At 41.0% G+C, this 16,260-nt stretch overlaps 1 protein-coding gene across 2 annotated transcripts in view; it reads right to left on the reverse strand.

The window, feature by feature from the left end:
- The window catches only part of LOC310827454 (von Willebrand factor D and EGF domain-containing protein-like), a 199,603-nt gene that overhangs the window by 32,549 nt on the left and 150,794 nt on the right, over positions 1–16,260 (reverse strand). For both annotated transcript variants that reach the window (XM_083703544.1, XM_083703543.1), the window contains 5 exons: positions 14,908–15,777; positions 5,404–5,499; positions 3,913–4,008; positions 1,538–1,633; positions 96–191 (listed from right to left, as the gene is read on the reverse strand). In XM_083703544.1, the coding sequence (XP_083559670.1) occupies positions 96–191; positions 1,538–1,633; positions 3,913–4,008; positions 5,404–5,499; positions 14,908–15,777 (1,254 nt within the window). The remainder of the gene's footprint in view (positions 1–95; positions 192–1,537; positions 1,634–3,912; positions 4,009–5,403; positions 5,500–14,907; positions 15,778–16,260) is intronic.

A 16,260-nucleotide genomic window follows, 5' to 3' on the forward strand; every position in this document is an offset into this window, starting at 1 on the left:
TAACGTGCTTGGTAATAAGAAACTTCATTAGGTGAAAATGCATTTCTAAGGCAGGATATATTTGAAAAGTTAAAGAGAAGTGAAAAAAACCTTACTTTTCTGACACCTTCTTCCAACATAACCTTCCATGCAGGAGCACACGTTGTTTCTCATACACTGTCCATTGTTTTTACAAGGAGGATTGCAGAAAGCTAATTTGAAAAAGCAAAGAAAGAAAGTAAATGCCTTACTACTAATGTGACTGGGAACAGCAGCATAATCTCTAGGCAGCATGATGCTATGGAATGTAGTAGCAGCAAGGCAGTGCCTAGAATAATATCCAAGACTCCAGATTGGTGTAGCTCACATTTCCACAGCTGCTTGTTTCTAGCCATAAGAGTTGCTTTGGCCTTGGGGGAGAGGGAAATTATCATGTTTTCACACTGAATTGAGGTGCTGTGGTTGATATGACCTGGACACAAAGGGCTAAAGCCCCTCTCCTCCATGCCATATTCCCAATCCATCTTCCCTCCTCCAAACAGAATTGGTTAAAAAGACAGAAAAAAAACCCTATGAGGGAAAACTCCATCGCAAATCATTCATTCATGGTTTTCCAAACTTGGATCTTCACCCATTTTTGAACTACAACTCCCATTTTTGAACTACAACTCCTAGAAGCAGGACCAATGGTCAGGGATGATGGGAATTGTAGTCCAAAAGAGCTGGAGACTCAAGTTTGGGAAATCCTGCCTTAGTCAATAACACCACATGAAGATTGTTTTTGGCAGTGTTCTACAAAACAAAACAGGACCGAATGATATATAGCATAAATTGTATAGTAACTAAAACATCTATGACAGGAAAAAAACTATTGACTGCTCTCACACATTAGCAGGGAGGAGTAAAGTGGGAACCATGTTTCCTGTGACATGCAAACACAGTCTTTTTGTGATTAGATTAGGTCAAGATTAGGAAAATATGCATGCATTTGTAACCAAAAGTTTATATCAGATGCCTCGCCCCACCCCCATAAGAGAAGAAAAGATCCAGCTAGACTGTTTCTATGGGTGTCAAAGCAACTCAGTTAGTGAAAGTTCAGCCCCTGATAAAGAAGAAAAGAAGAGAAGTAGTTTATAGTCTGTCCTTCTCATTTACATTGAATTTAGATTAATGTGGGTAAGTATCAGGCTATTTCCTATAATTGTGAACATACTGGGATGTGGAATAATAAAATGCTGTCTTCTACACTGTGTAACATTTTGCCAACGTATACTTTGAAGTTCAGTTAATTACACATTGCAAATCCATTTGCAATGGTACATTCAATATATTTTTCACACATTCCACTCTGTTGCAGAAAAGAAAGTATAGAATGTATCACACAGCTTTCAGTTGAGACATTATTCTACACATCCTCTAAACAATATGCTGGCTACACGGTAGGTGTCTTGTTCTGGATAAATCTGTGATGCAAGTGGATGTAGCAAATAATTGATGAAGATGTTAAAGTAGAGGAAAGGTATATTTTCACCAGTGGGATTCTATTTTTCCACCTTACCGAATTGACACTGAGGTCCAAAGAAACCATGAGGGCAAGCACACGTATTCGGCCGAATGCAGGTCCCACCATTTAGGCAAACCGGATTGCAAATAGCTACATACAATTGAGGAGAAATTCATTGGTTAGTACACAACCATACATTTTTATTGCTGGTTTTTCATAAACGATAAAGAATCCTTGTTTTAAACAAGGGTCACGATCCAAAATGGCAGCTAAAACAGTGCTTCACTGTGATCAAGACATCCCCCGTCCATCCCATACCAGCAGTGTGTTTTATTTCTTAATTGTTTTGTAATCTTTCTCTCAGGTGGGCTTGTATTCCTGAGGCATAATGTGCTCCTCTTTGGGCAGTTTTGGATGGCTGATCAGTGGTTCTGTGGGTGGAGTGGGGAAGGGGGATTAGCGTAAGCAAGTTAGGCTTTCCCAGCTTGTTGGAAATGTGGTGCTATTGAGATCTCCCATACGCTGACATAACTTCCATTTGTTCGTAGCACATAAGAAGTGTGCATTGCATTTTAGCATTGCTGTAAAGGATTTGAGGAGTCTGTCAAGAAAATCTATAAACCACTTAAACCGGCACTTGTGTGCACAAATCATCTTGGTCTCCTATTGGGCAAAAACACCTTAAGGGAACCGAGGCTTGTTTTATTGGTTTGTGGATCAAATGAGAGGGTTTATAAACATGCATTTCAAGATTTGTCATTTGCTCCGAACAAACCATCTTGCGACAGGCTTAGTAGTTTATATGAATAAGATAATCATTTCAGCATGAATAATCCTCCCCTGAAATCCATGAGCATTATATGTGGGGCAAAAACAATGCAGGACAGCACTATATGGGCACAATCTAGAGAAAGTAAGATTCACTTAATTGCCATTGAAACTAATTGTGCTCAAGTATGTTAATAAAAATGTGTGTCTCTTTTATCCCTAAATGTACACACATTGTTATTGCAGAAAAGATTTGCAGGGGCTGAAAAAGACAGCAATCTAACAGTCCCAGAGATTTTCTGAAACCAATCAACAGTATAATAGCAGGAAGGTACGGGGCAGGGGGACAATGCTGTGCTGCCACCTTCCTGACAGCTGCATTGCTACTGCTACTGGGGCAAGGAAAGAGTAGTGGCAAGATCAGGACTGCATGGGGGCACTGGCAGGTGCACCAGATTCACACTGCTGCTGCTTCTGTGCAGCCTCAACCTTCCCACCATGCCTGCCCCATATTGTCTCAGCAAACAGCAGCAACGCCACAGCTGGGAGGCCGGTAGTACAGCACTGTCTCACTGTACCAGACACTGTATCCGGGAGACATACAATTTTAAAATACAAAGCACTGTTTGAAAAAATAATAATCAGATAATCATTAAAGTGACTGGTTAATAAGTACAGATAGGGTGAACTTACAGAATCAGCTGTTTGCCACAACCAGCCCTTTAGAACTTTCTTCTTCATTATAACCACTTATTTTTAAGGAAAGGCCTGGTGGTGTAATGTTTTTATTGTATGTGATCTTTCAGGTGTGTGTGTGTGTGTGTGTGTGTAAAAATCTCAAGCGACTCGTTAATCGAAAATAAAATTCAATAGCTAGAAATCATCCCTGTGAGCTAAAAAAAAAAAGTCATCAGGAGATGCGTAAAAGTCAAAAGTGTGGACACCTTCCAAATATCTTCTGGAAGGCCTTTGTAATACAGGGAACAACTAACAGTGCTCCTCTGGATGATCTCAACCATAGAACTGGGATGTATGGGCTCAGGTGGCCCTTACCAAAACAAACAATATTGACAAGTGAACCTCAGGTTCTCTGGAAAAGGGGGAGTCACCAAACACTTCTGCAGGTAGCTCTAGGACTTGTAGAACCAAAGAGAGATGCCCCTATACAACATGCTCTTTCAAGAACTAATGCTACAGTTCCTGAGCTCTTGATGGCATTTCCTTTGCACCGGCAGAAGGAGCCAACAGACTGTGACGTTCAACTAGTGGCCAGTGGGAGTGGCACAAGTCCCATAATAGTCAAGGGCATCTGAGATCCTGGAGCAAGAGCAAGAACTACTGATAGGATAGATGTCACAAGATCAGAGGGACAGGAAATGGTGTCTAAAGGGACTTTTGTCCCTCACTCACAATAAATAGACCCACATGTGATATACTGTCAAATCTGGCTATAAATATAAATTAGGCAGTCAGAACCATAAGGAGACTGAACAGTGGAGCTTAAACGATGCCAATTAGCCCTCTGATTTTTCAAAACAGACGACACAAAAGAAGAGGGGGACTCTGCTAGAAGTACATGCTGGACCTAGACAAATGATGGATGGGCAATGCCTCCAAGTGAGGGTGTTGCACCCTTAAGCTATAAAGTTGTACATCTTTACCTGTCTCACACAAAGGGCTGCTCCATCCAGGTTTGCATTCACATTCATCCGGTGCAATGCATTTCCCACCATTGTGACAATGCCTATTACATACCACTAAAAAAACAAATTAGTCCAAGGTTATTTGAGCAAAGTACAAAGTACTGGTTTGTGGTTTTTTGCTTCAAATTGTGCTGATCAAAATCCAGAGCAGCTATGGAAATTTTCTTACCCCATTTGCTACTAAAATTGAAATGAGAATGATATGTCACTTCCTTTTGTTTCCTGTTGAATTATAGACTATGAAAGGATTTATACAGAGACACTTTTTAAATATTCCAGTAATATAAGTGCATATAATCCATTCTGGGTAACCTAGTGTTCAAACATGGAGCAAAGAGTGCTATTCCAACACTATAATACACATTTGTGGTTTAAAGGTAATATAGACAGCTTTTGCTCTAAGGCAGATTATTTTGCTAACCACCCTTCACAATAGTTTGAACCTTAATGGCAAAGTTTGCTACTTTTTTATTTTCTCTGAGTATTTTTGCATTTGCTTGCATAGCCTTGAATTCCATAAGCATTATTGTACACAAGGCTTCTTCTGTTATCAGTGCTCATGCACAGCCAGGTGGGCAGACTTCTTATATAATTGTAATGTGCTTTAGGAAAGCACAGCACAGGGGTGATATTCAAACTTAAATATATTTGTAGACTGTAGCTGCTACTCAGCTGTGTGCTGGTACTGAAGTATGTTTCCAAGCACAATTCAAAGTGTTGGTGCTGACCTTTAAAGCCCTAAACGGCCTAGGTCCAGTATATCTGAAGGAGTGTCTCCACCCCCATCGTTCTACCCGGACACCGCGGTCCAGCGCCAAGGGCCTTCTGGTGGTTTGCTCACTGCGAGAAGCCAAGTTACAGGGAACCAGGCAGAGGGCCTTCTCAGTAGTGGCACCTGCCCTTTGGAACACCCTCCCACCTGATGTCAAAGAGAACAACAACTACCAGACTCTTAGATGGCAGCTGAAGGCAGCCCTGCTTAGGGAAGCTCTTAATGTTTGATGCATTACTGTATTTTAATATTGTATTGGAAGCTGCCCAGAGTGGCTGGGGAAACCCAGCCAGATGGACAGGGTATAAATTATTATTATTATTATTATTATTATTATTATTATTATTATTATTACTGAAAAGGCCTCTGTTCAGTCATCTTGCTGTTGCTCACCAGGCACTGGTGAGACTGGCACAGGGCAAATGTACCAGCAGAACCAATATGCTGCTCCTGTTGGTGTGTTTGCACAATTCCAACGTTACCACCACCACCACTTCCTCTCTAACTCCCAGTAAGCAGCAGTGATGTGATCAAGCAGAGGTCAGATGAACAGCATGGCCCTACCACAGTGTCCACTACTACTTATGAATTCTAGGATAATGTGTTGAAATTACAGGGATGTCAACAAAGAAAATAATTAAATTCAAGAAAGGCAAAATAAAAACAGATGCACATACATGTTTCACATCTAGGACCCACAAATCCATAAACACAGGAACAGATATTTGGAGTGATGCATGTTCCTCCATTCTCACATGAGGGATCACAAAATGCTACATTAAAATACAGAAAGCAGATAATTAGAGATTTGATACGATATAACAGGTTAGCTACAATCAGGAGCCCCAGTGACCTGCACTCTGTTATTCTCACATAGCATTTTTCTATATTCCACGACTGCAAAATATGAACCTTCAAGATTTGCAGTAACAGCACAAGTCAATGATTAGAAGAGAGGGCATCAATAGCTGTGTCAGCACCACCTCCTAGTATCTGAAGGTTACACCAGTATTTCAGAAACATTACGAGAGTGCTAATTGCCCATATTTATTTGTTTGTGATATCCGACGTCTGCCTACTCAAGAGTTCCAGGCGAGGAGAAAACAATAACATTAAAATCACAATTGACAATAAATCAATCAGCACCATAAAATTAAGGCCAAACACCAATAAAACAGATGGCAGAAGCAAAAATGAAACATCCCCATACCACCACTCCCCACCCAAAAATTGAGCAAACATGTGCATCTTTACATATCATGTTTGCCCAATCTGAAATAGCTTTTGAGGCGGCATATTAGAAATGAAGGGAACAATTTAGGATGACGTTAAGGCAATTGTTCAACCACAGGAAGCATTTCAGCTTGCTAGATGGAAAAATTCCTCCTTTCCTCACCCAAAACACTGTCCCAGGGTACTATTGGGAACCCCATATGTACTAGGAAACAGACGAATTATGAAAGGGTGGGACGTTACTGTGAGAGATGGGGTTATTTTGGGAGGGGCTATTGTTTTTTGTATTAATTATGTTTTATGTTTTTATCTTGTGAACTGCCACGATAGAAGAAGAAGAAGAAGAAGAAGAAGAAGAAGAAGAAGGAGGAGGAGGAGGAGGAGGAGGAGGAGGAGGAGGAGGAGGAGGAGGAGAAGGAGGAGGAGAAGGAGGAGGAGGAGTGGTCTCTGGTTTCCACCTACCTTGAAAGCCTCAGAAAGACCTGCAGCTTAATCAAATTATTTTTAAGGCATAAATTGGGCTGGTGAAATTCAGCTCCTTCTCAAGTTTCAGGTGCCTGTACTCTGACATATGGGATCTTCCTTAATGAGGGTCCTGGTTGCGTGTGGGCCCCTAAGGCACCCCCGCTGGGCAAGTTGTTGCTGGGCGTGGCCCAAGCCTTAACCATTGGGCCCCAGGGTCGCGCCGGGCTATTTGGGCCAATCGGAGCGATTGGCGCGATTCCTGGGGCCTATAAAAGCGGCAGCATGGCATAACTGGGGGAACTTGCATTGTGTTGCCAAACACCCACCCTCCCTCCCTAATTTTAGGTGCTGCTGCTGTGGCCTTGCTTTGGATTGGGTTGCCTGCTTTGGAGCAGGGGCTGGGTAACATTTTTTTTCCATTTGGCAGATTGGATGTAGCCACTTGGTTTTCGTCTACCCCCTTCAAAATCGTCACAACTTTGTAAGGTTTGGCGGTTAGGCATTGGCTTATTGAAGTGTGTGGGAGGGGAGGTGCGGCCATCACCTACCCCTGCATGAATAAGGGTATTCCGGTAAAGGAATCTGGGGGTCCTGGATCTCATCCGAAGTCCGCTTGAGGGGCTAGGGCCATGTCAGGACCACAGGAACCCCGGGGTGAACTTTGTTGGTCTTCATCGATGTTGCTCCCTCGTTTGGTGTTTACCCTTTCAGACCTCCAGTCCAGAGAGTCAGTTATAGTCTGTTGCCAATGCCTAAGCCAACACCGCTCACTTTGCTGTAATCAATAAAGTTGTGGCCTATATTTTGCCCAATAACTTAAACTAAAATTATGTGTCAGTGTGAAGTTATTTACAGAGGAAGGGCTTGGGGGCCTCGAAGCGCAACCATTTGCAAGGTCCTTTAAGTCATTAATATTTTGGTGAACCCATCTTACAAGGCATACTACTACTCTCCTTTAAGGTACAAACCCAGTTGAGAAGTTGAGAAAATACTTTGAAACAGTATTTGGCTTCTGCATATTGATCAGCATAATTGGACAGTTCTGTGATTCTGAATGAATTAGTACAAATTTTAGAAAATTTGAATTGCAATGTTCAGTGAAATCCACTTACAGCTCTCCTAAAACAGTTGCAACAAATTCGGCATTTTTACCATTAAATGAAAAGAAGACGAGCATTTTATATAATGATGCAGATAAGTAACCATCGAAATAATATCATAGTATATGGTCGAAGCCACTATTGTTTTATGAAGTGATACAGTCAGTTATATTGGGGTGGGGATGTTCCTGAAAATTGTTAGCTATTTTAACAACTACTGTCACATTGTCCCTATAAGGCATAAATTTCACCAAGTATTATGTATTTCTTTTCTCTTTGTGAGTCATCTTTCTCTTTTCATCGTATCTTAAATTGTGAAGGGCACTGCATTTTTTCACTTCCCATGCCAAATCACTTCACCTATTATTTCACACATTTATACAGAATATGAAATTAAAAGAAATCTGCTGCTTGTTAGGAAACCAGATTTGAAAAGTGAACATCCTAGTTAGAGGAAAACATAAGAAAGATATATAAAGTATAACAAGCAAGCTGTCACCAATAATAAAAAATTTTTTTAGTACTAAATGGCTTTCCAAAGCCTGCTCGTGTCTCTTATGTGACAATTTTCTTCCCATCCTACAAACTCTCCACAACTTATTTTTTTTAAATAAAATGACCCATTTTTGCTCACATTTTCTTATGTTGCAGAAAATAGTAATAAGGAGAACATTATTTCAGCAAATTGACAATTTTATTGCAAAAAATATATATCGAAGTAAAGCTTTTTCCAAACTATTTCCACCATATAAGGATTCAATGCTTTATGGTTTCAATGGCCTTTAAAATATCAGGGAGTGATGATATGGTCACTGCAACGTTTGATTTCCCATTTTTAATGTGAGAACATGGAAACTGCTGAGTGAAGGGGGAGGCATCTCTTGTGAGCCTAAGGAGATTCCTGTTTAATACAAAAACTGCAAGTTACGGGGGTGAAAGGGGGGGTGGAGGGGGGAAAGATATGAAACAAAAGTGATGTCAGCTAAAATGGCAAAGAATAGAGGGAGTTTCTAATCACCTCTTGATACCCCTGCTCAATTTTTAGATCACCACTAATTGTTCATTCAAGATTGGGAAAGGAGCTAAAGCTCATTTAGATTTCCAACCCAAAGTTTTCCATGCAAAACTCCCCACAGGTTACCACAATGGTCAATCTACACACAATCTAATAACATACTGTCAGGTCTGCCTCTAGATCCCAGCTCACAGAGGACCAACGCCCGGTGGATATAATGTACAAAAGTCTTTATTGAAGTTTATTTCCATTTCAAAGCTCTGGGTGCGCAGACCCACGTCTTGACGCTAGACCGGCTAAGTCCCCTCTGACTCACTGCTCCACCCACACCAGTTTAAGATTCTAGCCCGGCTCCACCTCTTACGCTGTTCTTTCCTTCGCTGGGTCCTTCTGCCCTCTGGGGTTTCCTCCTTCCTGGACTCCTCTGACGCTGAGCCCCCTGAGTCTTGTCCCTCCCTCCGGCAGGCTTTAGGACCTGGCTCCCTTCCCGGGCTTCCCGCTGTGCCGCGCTCCTGTACATTTTAACTTGGCGCGCGCGCCCAGCCGGTGACTTTCCTTCTGACCGTTTCCCTGCTTCCTGATGTGGGCGTTGCCAAACCTGACTCCTCTCCTCCCTCTGGTGGTGAGGACACTGGTCCCGACTCCTGGGACTCCCCCTCCCCACTGCGCTCTGGTGGAGACGCTGGTCCTGATCTCCAACTGCTGCTCAGGGACTCCCCGCTGGCCCCTTCCTCCTGGGGCTTCCCCCCTGGAACCCCCCTCGCTCTGGCCACCGGCGCTCCCTTCTGTGAGTCCTCCGATTCGCTAGAGAGGCTTGTGGAATAACTCTGGCCACTGTCACTGCCTGCGCCCCCCTCGTACTCCTCCTCCTCACTCTCCATTTGCTCCCCCTCCTGTGTCTCTCCTTCTGAACCCCTGACACATACATAAAAACGGTTACATATATAAAACCAATTCTCTTTATATAAGCATTTTGAAACGACAACAGCACATTCATAGAATGAATTGAAATCCAAAACATATACCAACTGGGATAAACATTTTAGAAGGCTTGTTGAAAAAGGAATGTGTTTAACAGGCACTGGAAAAGCAATAGAACACGTAGGTATTAGTAAGTTTTTAAAAAAAGTTTAAGGATCTAAAATAAATGCATCACATTTTCCATATTATACAAGAACAAAGAAAGTGCAGAAACTCCTGTCTATACTGCTGACTTTTGTTTCTGGATGGACACGCTACAACCCAGGCACAGCTATGCTGAAATCATGGAACTGCCCATTGTTTTGGTTGGGAAGGTGGGGGGGGGGAGAAACAAATAAGTTCTATATCCAGATGGAGATGGACGTGGGAAGTAACTGTAGCATTTCTTATCTTTATCTGCTCAACTGCAAACAACATTCACAAGACCTGAAAGCTCCAAGATCTTTTCTAGACTTTGGGGGTTTTTAATTAAAAAAAAATCATTTTCATTTAACTCTTTAATTCACTGTCTTCTTTGTATCTAGTGAGTCTCCCAAACATGTTGAAACCACTACCTTATGTTTGAGTGGCTCAGTTCACTTCCACCCAATTTCTCTATTAGATGATGTGATAAGAATCATCACGTTAGTCCTAAAAAACTATAAATGCAATGTGCTCAAGGACTCAGATAGTGTGAATTCACTGAACTAAGTGTACCGTAATTTACATCGAAATAAACTTGCAGATCTTTAAAAATCACTTTTATTTTTAAAAAATAAAACACCAGGCCATATTTGCTGGCCTCTCCTACATAGCATCTGGGATACTCGCAAAAATCAGTGCTGTGTGGTTGCACTTATTTTGGCATTCAGAAATACAAACAGCTTATGTAAAATAAAATAAAAATTAACGGTAGATTTATTACTGAAACTATGATTAGCATAAATGAAACAGCTTATGCAACTTTCATCTTGTTACTCTGGATGCGTTCTGATGAAGGTGAAGCTGCATTCGGTTTTTTACTTCACCTAATTAAACAATTAAGGGAGATACAACCTGTTCAAAACAGACCACAGACGTCATTAGAGAGTTTCATGTAATTACTGATCACAGTCCCATCAAGTGCTGTTGCTGTGCAATCACTATTTAAAATGGATGTACATGAACAAGAGTGGTGCCTGGCGGATAATAGCCATAGTAAATTATTTATCAACATCTAGAATAATTACATGATAAAATAAAGCCTGATGTCTGGGGCCTGCGGACAAGCCCAGTGATTCTCAACATTTAACTGCATATGATATGATTGAAGGAGGTACTCTAGATTATGTGGTTTATGGACTGCAGCCTATAATAAAAGCTAACGCAACTGTGGCAAATGGATGGCAGTCTTTGTCCAATAGAGGTTGCTGTTTCTAATAAGCTTGAGTAAAGCGTACCACAATATTTTAAGAACCATATTAGGCAATGTAAACTTTGAGGCATGGCAGCTCAAAGCTGTCATGAATTCAGATGAGAGGTATGAGGCCCATTTGATTAAGACATTTGAATTTATTACTGAAATTTAAACTAGTAAAATACTAGTGTTAACATTTTATCTCAGCCATGAAAAGTTGCCTCATTTTAATCTTCCTTTGGGCAACAAAGCCACAGTCATAATCTTTGTACATCTATCTGGATATTCCATTGTAAATATGTCACTGGTATAAATCTCAGGGGAGAGGAATTACATACAAAATACAATTATTTCTTGCATGTACTCATAATGATGAAAAGTTAATTTTGTCAGGCACAAGTGCTACTCAATGTTTAGCATTCTTATCCTCAATTTATTCCCTCCACAAGACATTTATTTACTGTATTCTACAGTTCTCTGAAGGCCTCATTTGTCAAGAATATTACTGTAGGATTTTGCATTACTTTATTGTTTAAACACTCTAACTACCTCAGCACCCTGGCTCCCACCACCAGGAGTTAGGAACTATTACTACTACTACTACTACTACTACTACTACTGTCCTTAAAGCTTAGCTTGTTCTAGCAGACATAACAAAATATCCAGTCTGCAAACCTAATTTTTAATATTCACATTTTGACATGCAAAAAGCAACAGACTCCACCCCGAGCTATCACAAAGTCTGCCACCTGGTACCTCAAAGAAGAAATGTCTGTCCATGTCCTTGTAATAAACTGTGCTTAAATGCAGTGCCTGAAGTGGGTTTAAAAAATGGAAATGGGATTGCTAGGCCAGACTCAGTTCTATCAGCCTGAAAGAAGTGGAATGGTACCCAACTATAATCACCACTTAAAATAAGGCTTGTTTGATATTTTGTTGGTTCTTTGAGAAGCATAGATACACACAAGCACTTCATGCCATAAAAAAGAAAGAAAATGGCAAGAGCCTTTTCCTATTTTTTATTCAGTGCATCACATATTCTGGTGCACTGCGCTGTATTTCAGAAGCACTACAGATACCTCACTTGCAGATCCTGCATAGGTAGAATATTCATGACTCCTTACGCCCTAAATCAGTGGCAGCTACCCAAGATATGACACGAGTGATACAATTAGTAACTATGTAAATGCTTTTTAAAAGAAAGAATAGCAGGCACAGAACAGAACCCTAGCTGGTGTGTGTGTGTGTGTGTGTGTGTGTGTGTGTGTGATGGTTTTTTCCCCTGTAACAATTTTATAAAATTCCACTATCTCATGATTTGGGGAAAATGCTTCTGTAATTCTGGCAGCAGAAAACTGGGGGGAAGGGGAAAGGAGGAGAGAGAAGGAAAGGGATTTGATGGCATGCGAGAACGAAGAAGGGTCAGATAAGAGTAATGTATCTGTGGAGGCAGTTGCTAGCACAGAAGGCTGAAGGAAGGTGGGAAAAGGAAATTTTGAAACAGGGAGTTTGGTTTTTGTTACCAGATTAATTTATCTGAGCCCAAGGATTTCACACACCAGAAGGTCAAGTGGCACATCGGGAAAATGTTTGAATGTACAGTATGTGGCATGATTAGGGTCTGGTGCTATTTTTCTTCATTTCTGTAAACTTTGAGCTTTTAGAAACCAGTGAAAGGTTTTAATTGTGTGGAAGGCTTCTAGTGTGGGTGGATGATGGATTGTCTTTATTTTAAAGGAGTAGACTTTTGTGCAATTGGGAATATAGTTTGGAGACTAAGGATTTCACACTGTATGGAAAATCAATGGCTAAATTTGGGGAGCAAAAAATAGTGCATGTGTATATGTCTGTCCGTCTATATAATTTTACTAGATGTCGCTGTGTTGGTTTTGACACTGATTTTGTTTCTTCTATGAATGCTGAGTGTTTAGGGGGAAGGAACTGGTCCATTATTTTCCTTCAGTAATTTAACAAACAATAAATAACCCTCATGGTCAATCTTAAAATAAATAAAAAAGCAATCTGTATTAATTCAAAAGGGATAATTAGCATATGCTGATTGAAAAAACCTGTCACACAGTTTTTAAAAAAATGCTGAACTGTATTTTGTAAACTAAAATATTAACTATGAATGAAAAAGTACCTCACAAACTACAGTGTAATTTGTTTTAATAGAACAAGGTAACAGAGATTAAGTAGTTAATATCCAAATATACAAAGTAACCTATTAGCACTTGCTATGGCCATGAATAACTAGCATCTGACTTATAAGCATCTATTTTCAGGTGCATCTATGAAAATTTGAGATAGGCAGTGGTAAACCTGCCTAATATATGGGGTTAGACAAGTCCTAGGAACAGCAGGTGAATAAGCTACATTTCTTGGGCAAATAGGTTTCCATGCATATGGAAATTGAATTAGATTAATAGCACAGGTTATTTAATAATAAAATGATGAATTTAATTTGCAAGAAGATTTTTGAAAGAGGAATATACCCAGTCTCCCGTAATTGTGTATAACATTATTTCACCGTGCTCCTTTAAATTGTCTAATTAATGTGCTAATTTAAGCAGGAAAGTTAATCATCTTTTTCATAATGCAACACAGTGATTATATCTCTGGAGACATGTATATCAGGTCATAGGACAATTATCCCCTCCTCACCTCCAGACTACTAGTGGAAGATTTTAAAAGTTAAGTTATAATTTGGTACAATATAGGTTGTGAGTAATTGTATAGCTAATAGACATATGGTACATTCTGTTAGTTTCCTTTATGCCTGTTTTAACGTTACAGATGACAATAGACGTTTTCCCATTTTTTCATTCAAGTAATTTGGTCATAAATTTCAGTGGTCAACTTGTTGAAGGAAGTAGACTCTACTTCTAAATGTTGTGAATTCAGACATTTCTCCCTCTATCTCTCATACCAAACAGTTGTTCCTAGTAGTTGCTCCTAAGTGTTTAGCAGTTGCTAGTATATCAGCACATGATCCATGATTCTGGAAAATCAAAAACAGCCAGAGATGATGTTGGAGCCATTGGATGTTGGACCCAGACATGCCCTTTGTCAAATGGAAGGGTTCCTTCCATTCATGGAAGGGATTCTAATCCAGTGTAGGCTGCCAGGAAAAGAAGGCAGGGAGAAAAATTTCACCAATTCCCCCTTCCCCTTGTTCCATGTGCCAACTTCTGCACTGTTTCAGATTTCCTCAACCTCCAAAGCACCTTTTCAGGAAATATGGAGGAAGTAAAGGTAAAGGTAAAGGGACCTCTGACCATTAGGTCCAGTCGTGGCCGACTCTGGGGTTGCAGCGCTCATCTCGCTTTATTGGCCGAGGGAGCTGGCATACAGCTTCCGGGTCATGTGGCCAGCATGACTAAGCCGCTTCTGGCGAAACAGAGCAGCGCACGGAAACGCCGTTTACCTTCCCACCGGAGTGGTACCTATTTATCTACTTTCAAACTGCTAGGTTGGCAGGAATGGAGGAAGTAGAAATCTGCAAAAAACAACAACCCAGCTTCCTCCCCTTCCACTGGCACAAATGTCCCATGGGAAGTTTCATTGTTCCTTAGAATAAAGAAACAGTGACTGAACAGGCATATCTCAGCCACATCAATCCAATAAGCTATATTTTACCCTTTATCCTCTACTCATAGTTTATTCTCTGCATAGCTTTCCTGCTGCAAATTAGGCAGTGTGGTCTTTATGGATGTGGCAGAGTCTACCTCACCAACTCTGACTGCAACAGTTTATTTATTATTTGTTCTATTTATATTCTGCCTTATATCCCACCATAGTTCCTGATACATTAATTGGAATAAAGATTGTAAACCCATTTGCACACTCAGACTCGTGACCTATATACACATAGTAGATATACTTAAATGAGTTCGTATACTCACATACTTATACACTGTAAGTGTAAATGTGTTATATAAGTAAAACACCAACCCAGCACTTGAAATGACTGAAATATTAACACAGGCCCTACTTTCTTCCCATCTCTTACCTTGACATTCAATTCCATCACCGCTGTATCCAAATGGACAGGGCCCACATCTGAATTCCATGTCCTTTGTTGGCTCACAAAGCACACCACTGAAACATGGTGTATCTGCACAGGGGACTTTCTTCTCAAGTAGCAACCTATCAATTGGTGTGGAAACGCCCAAATGATTGGCTGGGGAGGCATGAGGCTTTCTGCCCCAAGATGTCCATACTGGAATCCTTGTTTTTGTAGAAGGTCCTGCTGGGTGGATGTGGCCTTGTGGGGTTATACCAGAAAAAGTAGCTTTCAGATAGGATGAGGAGGCGAATGGTGTTGCTAAAACAGAAGTACCTGGGCGGCCTGCTTTAAAACCAAGAGCAGATCTAGTGTGTGAAGTCCCAAGAGACTTTTTCCCAAAAGACTGTCCATCAAATGAGGTATGAGTCTGCAAATCAGCATGTGGCCTTGTATTTAATTTCTGTTGAGTGGAAACATTTCTTCTGGCAAGTGACTGGGCATGACTCCTATAGTGTGATAAGATTTGGGATGCCCCTTGGTGAGTTGTTTCATGGTGCAGAAGAAAGCTCTGGGTGCTATTTTTCGCTTCATCTAATGAAATGCGTCTGTGAAACAGTTTGGAATTCAAAAGCAGCTTCTTCACAGATGATGCCTGAGGCCAAGGTTCCACTCTTTCACTGGCTAGTGGTTGAATATCAACAGTGATAGGATATCGAGCTGTAAGGAAAGTTGTTTCTGGTTTGGAGATGTGAACTTGTGAGAGCCTCAGATCAGTATTATTTGATTTCTTTAGGTCATCTTGAGTGGAAGAAACCTTAACATCCCCGGTGACTTTCACTGGTATGTCAGTCACACTTTGGGTGGACCTTGACACTAAAAAGAAAGAAATACGGATCAGTAACAGGAAGTATTTAACATTTGCTAGTGGCATGGATAGCCTTGACATGGCATGGGAGATATGTGGTAAGGATCTCTTGTGGGTTTGATTAAGGAAGTGGTGCTGTGGAGAGATTGTAACCCTTTCCTCTTTTGCCTGTCAAAATCCTTCCTGAAGCTGCTGCCGTTGGTTTTGAGGGGGAAATACAGTCATACCTCGGGTTGAATACGCTTTGAGTTGAGCGCGTTCAAGTTGCGCTGCTCAGCAACCCAGAAGTAACAGAGCGTGTTACTTCCGGGTTTCACCGCTTGCACATGCGCACTCAAAATGACGTCACGTGCATGCGCAGAAGCGCCAAAAAGCAACGCACAGCGCAAATGCGCCATCACTAGTTACATTTAATTCTAGATGTGAACGGGGCTCCGGAACGGATCCTGTTCGTATCTAGAGGTACCACTGTAAGTAAGTGTGATACAGGC

The sequence above is a fragment of the Podarcis gaigeae genome (genome assembly GCF_964106915.1).
Source record: "Podarcis gaigeae genome assembly, chromosome: 1".
In the NCBI taxonomy this organism is placed as follows: Eukaryota; Metazoa; Chordata; class Lepidosauria; order Squamata; family Lacertidae; genus Podarcis; species Podarcis gaigeae.